This window comes from Schistocerca nitens, chromosome 4 (assembly GCF_023898315.1).
Source record: "Schistocerca nitens isolate TAMUIC-IGC-003100 chromosome 4, iqSchNite1.1, whole genome shotgun sequence".
NCBI lineage: Eukaryota > Metazoa > Arthropoda > Insecta > Orthoptera > Acrididae > Schistocerca > Schistocerca nitens.
Genome location: NC_064617.1, coordinates 979840976 through 979853113, shown reverse-complemented (window position 1 = coordinate 979853113; position 12138 = coordinate 979840976). Strand labels below are relative to the sequence as shown.

Sequence of the window (12138 nt, the reverse complement as noted above, 5' to 3'; positions counted from 1 at the left end):
TCTTTGTTGAGACTTTGCGAAAGGTATCTAGACGCTATATTCCTAGGGGCTGCAGACAACACTATATCCCAGGGCTCTCAAATGCCTCAAAGGACATCCTGGAGAAGTATCAAGTATTGTTCGCGGAAGACCCATTCAGCGACGAAACCATCACCTGCGGCACAGCTTTAATGTCAGCCCTCAGCGAGGCACGCGAGAAGAAGTGGATAGCAACCCTAGAAAGAATGGATATGTCCCACAGTAGCAAAATAGCCTGGAACCTGATTAAGAAACTGGATGGTGACCCAAGGCTAAGCAAGGCCCCGGCCAACGTAACTCCAAACCAGGTGGCCAACCAACTCCTTCTAAACGGCAAGTTCAACTCCAAATGTCAGAAAACTAAAATCACAGGCCTACTGCCAACAGAAAACACCAACTTCCAGAAACCATTTAGCATGAGAGAGTTGAACAATGGCATAAATACCATGAAGAATGGGAAAGCCGCTGGGTTTGATGATATTTGCGTGGAACAGATTAAAAACTTCGGCCTTGGCGCAGGAACTGGATACTTGGACTTTTTAACGTGTGCCATGAAACCTTTCAAATCCCGAAACTGTGGAGGAAGTCAAAAGTGGTGGCTCTCCTTAAACCCGGGAAGGACCCAGAGTCTCCGAAGAGCTGTCAACCCATAATCCTTCTCTGCCACCTGTTTAAGCTCTATGAAAGATTGATCCTCAACAGAATACAGAAGATCGTTGACTCGAAGCTAATTCCACACCAAGCAGGTTTTAGACTTGGAAAGTCCTGTACCAGTCAAATTCTGGGATTGACGGAACATATCAAGGATGGGTTTGAGAATAAACTAATCACCGGGCTGGCACTAGTCGACCTAAGTTCCGCCTATGATACTGTAGATCATCGGACACTACTGCATAAAATCTACGAGACCCTGAAAGACTACCACCTAGTCAAGATAATCGAATCCCTGCTCCAAAATAGACAGTTCTTCGTAATGCTTGAGGGGAAAAAAGAGTCAATGGCAGAATCAGAAAAATGGGCTCGCGCAAGGAAGCGTGTTGGCGCCAATCCTATTCAACATATATACAAATGACCAACCAACTCCAGACAAAACCAAAACTTTTGTATATGCAGACGACCTGGCAATAACAGTTCAAGGCAACAGGTTTGAAGCCATCGAGGAGAAACTAGAAACCGCCCTTTCTATAATGTCAACCTACTACAAAAAGAATTCTCTAAAACCCAATCCCTTCAAAACTCAAGTGAGTGCGTTCCATCCGAACTCAAGGTAGGCAAAGTACAGGCTCAATGTTACCTGGGATGGGACATTACTAGAACACACAGATACTCCCACCTACCTTGGCGTCGTGCTGGACAGAACATTGACATACAAATATCATTGCGAAAAAACACGCAAAAGTAGAAGCATGAAATTCCCTAATAAGAAAGCTGTTCAACAGCAAATGGGGTGTCAAACCTGCCGTGGTCAGAACTTCAGCCCAAGCTTTGTGCTTCTCAACTGCCGAATATGCCTGCCCGGTATGGTGCAGATCCGCCCATGCAAAAAAGGTAGATATTAGCTTGAATGAAACATGCAGGATAGTGACAGGCTGCATGAAACCTACCCCTATAGAAAATCTTCACAGGGCCGCAGGTTTCACAAACCCTGACTCACGTAGGAAAGCCCATGAACATTCCGAGAAGCTAAAACAAACCTTTGATGCCCGTCACTCAATATTTGGCCTAGAGTGTGGCCCAAGCAGACTCAAATCCAGACGCCGCTTCCTAAGTTGCGCCTTAGATGAGCCCCCCATCTACTATCCACGAAGAGAGGACCCACCAAGCGGCGTTTCTGGTGATTGGAAAACCTGGAGAATGCTTAACCGCATCAGAACTGGGGTGGCTCCTGCGAAATCTAATCTGATCTGATCAAATGGGGTTTGTTGGACGAAAATTATGACAAATGCGACTGCGGCACTCAACAGGACATGGAACATCTCCTACAATGCCCTGCCTGCCCGCACAGATGCACCCTCGACGATCTATGGCTGGCTAAAGAAGAAGCATTGGACATTGCCCAATATTGGGCAAACACATTGTAGTTTCCGGACACGAAAAAGTAAAGTAAGTCCACTAAGCAGAAATAAAACAACTGCAGTCAAAGCAACAAATAGTTAGGTGTGATTATTTGATTATAGAGGTGTGGTTTGCTCCCTTTTTTTCTATTGTCCGCACTTGCAAGTTGAGGAAGCAGTTAAGTCATTAGACACTAACAGCAAGACCACCTGCTAATTTGGATGTAAAGCCTATAATTGCCACTTAATCAACTTCTGCACTCACTGACAGAATTAATCTGATAATTCACTTTCTTTGTTATTAAAAATCAAGCCAGGGATGATCAAGTAAGTTCTCTTCCTCTTACGGCAGAGGAAGTTATAAAGCAGAAACTGTATCCCCACCACCACACACAAGATGACAATATAACTGATTGCAAAGCAGGCAGAAGCCTATACTGAGCCATTTTCTTCTCACCACCACTGCCACAGCACTCTAAGTACAACATCACTCTGCTCCATCCAGATTCCACTAAATTTGTTGTCTTTCTCTGATGTTCTGCCACAGGGCTTTGACTCTGCCAGCAGTGCTCGACTGCAGACAATAACAACGTGGAAACATTTCCTCTGTAAAACTGTGCCATTGTGGGCTAGATCAAGAGTCACTGACCACAACCTGTGAAGGAACCTGAAACTCTGGTACTTCAAGTATTCTACTTTGCTTATTTTCTTGTTGACTACAATTTTTTCTGGGCACAAGGATCAAGAGATTTACGTTTTATTAATGTTTAAAATTTGTGTATTTACTGCTGTAGATTACAGCATACTTCATCAGTGAGACAATATTAAAAGTGATGGTGATGGTGTTGTTGGTGCTGGTGATGGTGTGATGGTGTGTGTGTGTGTGTGTGTGTGTGTGTGTGTGTGTGTTGTGTGCAGTTTATGAACACTCAACAATGAGGTTATCAGTGAACTTACTAAAATAAGAAGAAATGAATGTGGCTAAAATGTGTTCTATATTAAAAAGTGTGAAAGACAATCTTATTTCATATTGCACTCACACTCTCCCAGTCTCTCTCATATTCACCCACACAGTCAAAATTAAATGATTTATAATATTGTAAAACATTAAAACAATATTGTAATGATAAAGCATTTCAATTTGCTATCACTGATAATGCTAATTATGATGTCATCCGCTGTGTGTAAACATTACAATAATGTACACTACCATAAATTTACAATTTGTACCACACAGTGCAACACTGTATTACAAATGCCAATCTGTAATAAACCCAACACTTCGGTTGTTGTATTATATAAGCACTTTCCAATTATTTTTAACAAGCAATAGCACTGAACTCTTCAAATGCATCATGTTCAAGTCATCGTATAATTCATCACATAACCTGATTTTTGACTCTTCCACTTCTTTTTAACTCCTTCAAAAAAGGCTTTTTACTGAAAAACATAATGATACAGAAAATAAACTAAAAATTCTGACTTACCTCTGCCTCTGTTACTGTTTGTAAGTGCTTCAGCTGCATGATTCCTCAAATAAGCTTGACAGTTTCCAGTAAAATCTCTATATCTGTAAGACAAATGCTTGAAGTCACATATTGATCACTAAAAACAGGATATTTAAAAAAATATATATATTCTGAGGAAATGTTACCCATTAAAATTAAGTGACAAATCAGTTCATTTTACATTCAGCACTTCATCAGAGACCATATTGTAATTTTTTTAACTAGGTATACACTATCTGATCAAAAGTATCTGGACACCTACTAGTGGACATTAATAGAGAGTGTGTGCAACCCTCACTTTTATGACAGATTCAGTTCTGCTGTGGACACTTTCAATGAGGTGGCTGAATGTTTGTAGAGTGAATGGGAACCAATTCTTCCTCAAGAGCTGAAACGAGAGAAGGTCTGGAGTCTGAAGCAATATCAGCATCCTGACTCATTCCGAACATGTTCCACTGGAATCAATTTGAGGCTCTTGGCAGACCAGTCCATTTCAGGAGTGTTATTGTCCACAAAGTATTGCTTCGCAGATGCTGCTTTATGACAGGGTACATTTTCATTCTGATACAAATAGTAATTGTCTCCAAACTGTTCTACTACTGCAGGCAGTACAAAATAGTGTAAAATGTGTTTATATCCTTTTGCATTTGGTGTTTCCTTAAGTACTACAAAGGGAACTCACCCTAGCTGTGAAAAACACCCCCATACTGTAACCACCATCTCCTCCGTATTTCACTGTCGTCACTACACATTGTGACAAGCAACATTCTCCAGTCATTCGCCAGACCCAAGTCCTTCCATCGGATTGTCACAGGGTATAGAGCGATTCATCACTCCGAATCCCTCGTTTCCAGTCATCCACTGTCCAGTGGCACCACACACCACATGAAGCTTCACTTAGTGTTGAGTAAAGAAATTTTCTTGGACTTACCATCAGTAACACACTAAATTGGAAACCACATATTGAGGCATTGTCACAAAAGCTTAGTAAAACCTTCTATCTATTACGATCATTAAAAGACACAGCCAGTGTAGATATCTTGAAGCTGGTGTACCATGCCCTGTTTGAGTCTGTCTTGAGCTATGGCCTAATCTTCTGGGGAAAGAGCTCTGATTCTCTCACAACTTTCAAGTTACAAAAAAAAGTAGTAAGAATAATGAAATGTAAAAAAAGAACTGAACACTGTAAACCACTATTTCAACAGCTAAAAATCCTGCCACTGCCATGCCTCTATATATTGGAACTAGCTTGTTTTACAGTACAGCACTTGGACGCCCTCAACAGAAATGCAGACCGCCACACACGACACCAGAAACAAAACACAGTTACAAATTATAGCCCACAACACAAAATTATATGTGAATGGGGTTAAATGTATGGGCATTAAAATACACAACCACCTCCCAACAGACATAAAAACAAGCAAAAACCAAAAAATAATGACAATTAAAGGAATTGCTACTAAATCACTGTTTCTATTCCATACATGAATTTCTTGAAACAAAATTTTAATTACTTGCAATAAGCTGTTTATTCAGTTATAGATGTTTCTACTTAGTAAGATAATTTAATTATTGTCTCTTACCTATATTCTGTCTGTATCTCATATATGTACTCTACTATGTGAACTATGTACCACAATATTTTAATTACTTGTAATAAGCTGTATATTCACTTGTACATATTTCTCCTTAGTAAGATAATTTAATTATTGTTTGTTACTCATATTCTGTCTGTATCTCGTATATGTATTCTGCTATGTGCAGTATCCCCCACTGTCATCTCTCATCACACACCACCTTTTTTATATTTTGTCTATATATTCTATATGTATTCTGCTAAGTGAGTTATGTGCCACTACTGTCATCTCTCATCATATACCATCTTGACATAATTTTTCAAATTGACTTGTCCTATATCATGATGTGCTTTGCTCTACAAATTGTATGATCTATAGGACCAATAATAAATCAAATCAAATCAAAATCAAATGTGTGGCTTACAAGGAGCTGCTCGACAATTGTACCCCATTCTAGGCAACTGCCTACACACAATCACTGTGTTACCTGAACTGTTGGTAGCGCTTTGGAACCCACAAGTGATTCCTTCTGCTTACTTCATGTTATCTTTCAATCTTTCACAATTGCCCTCCACCCTGCTCAATGGTCCCTGCCTGTCAGCACATGAGGCCTGGTAAAAAAAAAAAAAAAAAAAAAAAAAAAAAAAAAAAAAAAAAAAAAAAAAAAAAAAAAAAAAACAACAACAACAACAACAACAACAACAACAACAACAACAACAACAACTTAAACATTAGTGTCATGCAATATTTTGTGTAATGTAATATCTTGTACATACATCTTTTATTAACCTGACACGTTCCACATCATTACGAAGTGTCGTATTCATGATCTATGGAACAAGTATTAATCTAATCTAGCTTTAGATGAGGTGAAATGTCACTAATGGATTTGTAACTCAGGAGTCATCAAATGACTAGTCTGCATTCAAAGTCACTGAACACCCCCTGGTAGACCCATCCAGCTGTCATTGATGACTGGCACCACAATTATCCCCCCAACATCCTCCTTTTATGTTAGCAGATCCACCTCTCATGCCATCTAGTGATCAACTCCACATTACAATGGTGTGTCCACATACTTTTGTTCAGACAGTTTATCTTTCAGCCTCATATTACTTTATACAGCCACCATAGTTTTGTAAGACATGATTTTCCTAAATCTCCTAAAACGCTAGGCAACACACTTCTTCGATTAGTGATGGTTTGAATCGTTCTCTTTCCTCATAAAAAAATTGCTAACAATAGCATTTGAGTGCCCTGAGACTCAAATATATGATGAAAAATTTAGCAGTGAGTTTATACATCATGTGGTATTAGTTCATTTTTCATGAGGAAACAGAATTACTCAAACTATCTCCAATAAGGGAAGTATACTGCATTATGTTTGCAAGATTTAGGTAAATTGTGTCTTACTTAAAATATGATAGCTTTATGAAGATTACGATAATATATAGCAGTCACAACTCAGACAGATTACTGCAGTAGGGTCAGTTCTTATCAAATCAAAGATTGGAACCTCACAGTGTCAGATATTTTTTGCTGAATCATGGACCCAGCCAAAGCGGGGTGGCTGGCATGTCTCAATGACAGATGATAGGATAGCTACATAGGTGCAACCAGAACACAGGTGTGCCTGCAGAGAAGCCAAACTAAGCCTGAAATGAAGAGGGATAGCAGCATTTCCAGTGTTGCTGAAGCAGCAGTCTGGATGAGTGATTAGACCTTGTAACACTAAGCAACACAGTCTTGTTCCGTTAGTACTGCTAATGGATGAAAGTCTTTACTTTTCCTGAAAACAGGCAGCTCAACTGTATGACTTAATGATAATGGTATTGTTTTAGGTCAAATATTCTGGAGATAAAATAGTCCTCCATATGCATCTCCAGGTGAGAGTTACTAAGGATGAAGTGAACTTCCAAAACAACAAAACCTGTGTTTTAAATCTACATGATTAGTCTGCAGTCCACACCCGCATGTTTGGAAAAAGTTCACAGAACCACTTTCACACAATTTCTTGACTGTTTCACCTTCAAATACCATGTGGGAAAAATGAACACCTATATCTTTTCTGTGCAATCTCTGATTTCTCTTATTTTATTATGATAATCATTTCTCCCTATGTGGATGAAAGTCAACAAAAAAATTTGGCATTTGAAGGAAAAAATTATTACTCATTGTTGAACTGATACTTCTATTCTTGTCGGGAATTTACTATAGGTACCAAAACTAAAATGGACATCACTAACTCTAGGTGCCCTCTATAAAAACTGTACAAGATGAAATCAGTCTCCACCTACAATATCTTCCCAGTTATTTCTATTAAGTCTAGTACATACCTTCTCTAATTGTCCGATCACACTGTAAAACATTTCCATTCAGGGGCTTATGGCACTAAGAACTGTTTTTTTAATATGTTCACAAGTCAATTACTGAAGTATAACACTCACAGAGCTGTTCAATGCATTAGTCACATAAGTCTAAGGCCTGAGACTTAATTCCACACTTTGTGTAGGTAAAGGTCATGTGGCTAGGGCCTCCCGTCGGGTAGACCGTTCGCCGGGTGCAAGTCTTTCAATCTGACGTCACTTCAGCGACTTGCGCATCGATGGGGATGAGATGATGATGATAAGGACAACACAACACCCAGTCCCTGAGCAGAGAAAATCTCCGACCCAGCTGGGAATCGAACCCGGGCCCTCAGGATTGACATTCTGTCGCACTGACCACTCAGCTACCGGGGACGGAGTTTTGTGTAGGTTACTGAATTTTAACCATCTATGTGTATCCGTTCAGTTTCTGTTGCTTCCATGATGCAAAGAACAGCTGTAAAGACACATCTGCAGTCATATGAGAAGTGTGCCTTCTTATTTAACAAGTTTATTATATTTTTATGAAAACATCCAAATATATTATGACTGTTATCATTTGTGTCGTTCAAGCTGGCCTTTTTTGTTATAACCAATTGATGAAACTGTGTCTATAATTATTCAGCAGCTCCATCAGTCAGAAACATTTCCCTAAACAGTACCTAGTAAAAATAATGGGAAACACAAGAATTATAAAGATCTGATTACACTGGCTGGTTCTATAAATTAGTTCTGCAAGTAACCTTTTACCATAAGCACTCATACATCATGCCTAGAGTGGTACAAACCTGTAAAGGGCGACACATCAAACTTACTCGTGTGTGATCACTCACTCTGTTGAGTGTCATCTCTGATGCTCTGCAGTTGCATATTCGACAAAATACTCTATCCAGTGCATTCCTTATCGCTCGAAGAGTGACTCGGTCTATGCAGTTGTCTGAGATGAGCATTCCTATCAATGGGACTGATTTTAACATCATCTGCATAGTTGTAGTTATAGTCCAAAATGTTTCCAGAATCCCTAATAATCATTAGGCCTACATGATGTTCTTTATCAAGATTTTTTCCCACAAAACTACAAACACAGTGGCATTAGGCTTAAAAATACTAGTTACATGGTATTCCCTATATTGGATGTTACATACTAGTTCAGATGTTTCCTTACCAAGACTACTCCCCAAGCAGATGTACCTTCTTTGTGCTTTTAAGCTTCTAACTGTCTAACTTTGTCTGTCTCATCAGCATGATCCTACACTCCGTAAGCTGTCTGCATATTTCAATCCACTGTCTTCAGAGCAGTGAATTTGTTGGATATGTCTACATTACACACAGCAGACTTGCAGCATATCTAGAATCTCTGACTGATCCAGCAGGTTCAACCACAGTTCATTTGACCCTCCTAATGCAGCCAATTGTAGATCTCAAGTCTTCCAATTCTGTTTGTGCTAGTGCCATATCAGCTTCCAGGACTAAGATGAGCAGTTATTTCTTCATAATCGTGGAGAGGTAGGTACAACTACCACAGAGATAAAGGTAGCCCACATATACACAGAAGCTGGTTGTTCATATCTACATCTACATCCACATTCTTACTCTGCCACTCACTGTGAATTGTGTGGCAGAGGGTATGCCCCACTGTGCCAGTTACTGAGGCTTCTTCCCATTCCATTCACACATGGAGCACAGGAAGAATGACTGTTTAAATGCTTCTGTTCATGCTGTGATTAATCTAATCTCATCCTCATAATCCCTATGGTAGTGATATATAGAGGGTTGTAATATATTCCTAGGGTCATCATCTGAAGCCGGTTCTTGAAATTTTGTATGTAGGCTTTCAAGGGATAGTTTCTGTCTGTTTTCAAGAGTCTGTCAGTTCAGTTCTTTGTTCTTTCAACATACCTGTGACACTCTCCCATGTGTCAAACAAACCTATAACTATTTGTGCTACCCTCCTACTTTCAATATTTCCAAAAGTCCTATTTGGTATGGGTCCCAAACATACCTCAACAATATTATAGGATGGGTCACAACTCCTCTGTAAACTGACTGCATTTGCCTTATATACCACCAATAAACTCAAGGCTGCTATCTACTTTACCAACAACTTAGTCTACACGATGGTTCCATTCCATGTCCACATGGCATAATCAGTATCACTTCAGGCAGGGGGGTTACCTTCATAGTCTTGGATGTCATTGTATCTAGCATAAGTTAAAATTCAGGACACATATTTTTTTGGTTTCTACAAAAAAATTCCTGCCCCAAGATACAGGCCTCCAAAGAGGACACTGCAAACATCATTTTGAAGATGCGAATTCCAGAAAAATCTTTAAAATGCTGTATCTCTGTAACAGTTCTAGATATTTTGTTACAGTTTTTTGTTTTATTTGAAAGACAATTTCTTTATGATTAGAATGGTATTCTCCATTTGGACAAACCTATCAAAGTTCTTTTACTGTTGTCTTTTGAACTTTTTTAATTTTTTTTAATTTACAGAATAATTTTTTTTTTTTTTTTTTTTTTTTTTAAGAATGCCAATCCAGAAAAGTTAGATTTTTCTGTTGATTAGTACCACGTATTACTGCATTCTGTGTACAGGAGAGCTTCCAGTTTTAATTAGACAGATTTTATTTTAAAAAATCATTTTTTTTAACTTTCAAGGTTAACGTATGTCTTCACTGAAGTTGTTTTTACTAATTTATTTGTTACAAAGTTTATTTCTATTGTCTTTGTTGCAGTTTTTTCTTATCACTTTCTCTGTTGCAGTTATTTCTTTTCACTTTCATTGCAGATATTTCTTACACTTTGATGTAGTATCTTGTCAGTTTCTTTGTTGTGGTTGTTCATTGCTGGTTTCGGTACTGTAGTTGTTCAGTGCTAATTTGTTTACTGAAAAGGCTTCTAAGAAATCTGAGACCATCCAGTGAGTTCTGTGCTTTCATGGGGAATTTGCCAGTTGACACAGTTGCAGTATGTTTGGTGAAAAGGACTGTTTGAAATGTCTTCTGACTGGGGCCACAGGAGAGTGAAGTGTGGTGACTATTTGCATATCCATAAAAGAGTGATATACAGGGTGAAGCGAAATTCGCTCACTCGGGCTTCGCAGTCCTACTCCTCACAAGCCAGCGATAAAAAAAATGTCTGTCACAAAATCTTGTCCAGCGAGGTCAGCCGGCAGAAAAAGGAAGTTAAAGAGTGGCAATCTGGCAACACTGTAACCACATGTATGGTAAGTGCCTCTGTCAGCGCACTTTAGATGTTCTGCATAGTTGGTGCAGTGGATAGAGTTTCTGGTTAGCATGCAGGAGGTTGAGGATTCGATCCTGGGTTGGAGCGTTTTTTTTTTTTTTTTTTTTTTTTTTTTTTTTTTTTTTTTTTTTTTTTTTTTTTTTTTTTTGGCGCTACGATAATTTCATTCTGACATTTCATACTGTAATATACACTGTTTCTTAGGTGACATGTATCCTAAATTTACAACATTTTGTAACACTGAACATAACAAATATGTGGTTAGACAAATAAGAAATAGACAGTGGAAACAATTCATCTGTAATAGGACAGAATAACTACAAAAACAATATCAATTTCAAGATGCTAAAGATAATAGCACAGTACAATAACACAACATCTACTTGTCATTTATTCTACATGTAATATGAGCACTCAGATGTCACACATTAGCAACCAGTGACAATAATAATGTCCATATTAATGACCGTAAGACCTTCACAACAAAATACGTCATTCTCAGAACAACAGATGCTCAAAGCGATCTCCCTGCATGTCCAAACATTGCACAACCCTCCTGATCATACAGCTCTGGACCCTTCGCAGAAAAGCTGTGTCCACAGTAACAAGAGCAGCATGGACACGCACTACCAATTCTTCCACATTCATCGGCAGAGTAGTGTACACGTGCACCTTCAGGTGTCCCCACAGGAAGAAATCCAGGCGATTTAGGTCACGTGAACTTGGTGGCTATCGAACTGGACATCCACATCTGAGCTGTTTCCCTGGAAATATTATGTCCAAGTACCGATAGCAGTCTGCAAGATGCAGGTGTTGCTTGAAAGCATGATGATAGGGGTGCAGCCCATGCTTGTGCAGTATGTTAATGACCGTGCATCATGGGACACACAGCTCCCTTGCTACGCTCTGTGTACTTCACAGAGGTTCTTGGTGTATGACCTCCAGAAGAGCTTCCTCTGTTGCTGGAGTACGGCGAGTCCATGGATGACCTCTGTCACGCAATGGTGGAAGGAGAGAACCTGCCTCCCAAAGGTGCAGCTCCAGATGACGAAGCACATTTTTATCTGGATGGCTTCGATGAGGATATCTAGCAGCATATTCACGAGCGGCAACACCATCCCGGTTATCGGATGCACCAAGGACCAAAGTATATCCACTTAGTCATCGTTTGTGTGTGCCACACGTCTGCCACAGTGGTTTAGAGGTTTACAAGGAGAAAATTTGATATGTGTATGAACATACAATGGAGTCTGCCACTCGCAATTAGTCCATGTTTGGTGGACGGTGCATACAGTTACACCTAACGCGTTACCCCTCTATTGTTCTGTATGATTCATCCCGACACCGCTAATTGTGAAATGTT

At 39.3% G+C, this 12138-nt stretch overlaps 1 protein-coding gene across 1 annotated transcript in view; it reads right to left on the bottom strand.

The window, feature by feature from the left end:
- The window catches only part of LOC126253687 (intraflagellar transport protein 172 homolog), a 305113-nt gene extending 301471 nt beyond the window's left edge, over window positions 1-3642 (bottom strand). The window contains exon 1 of the mRNA XM_049955213.1: window positions 3560-3642. Within this exon, the coding sequence (XP_049811170.1) occupies window positions 3560-3598 (39 nt within the window). The 5' untranslated portion in view covers window positions 3599-3642. The remainder of the gene's footprint in view (window positions 1-3559) is intronic.
- Window positions 3643-12138: the final 8496 nt, after the last annotated feature.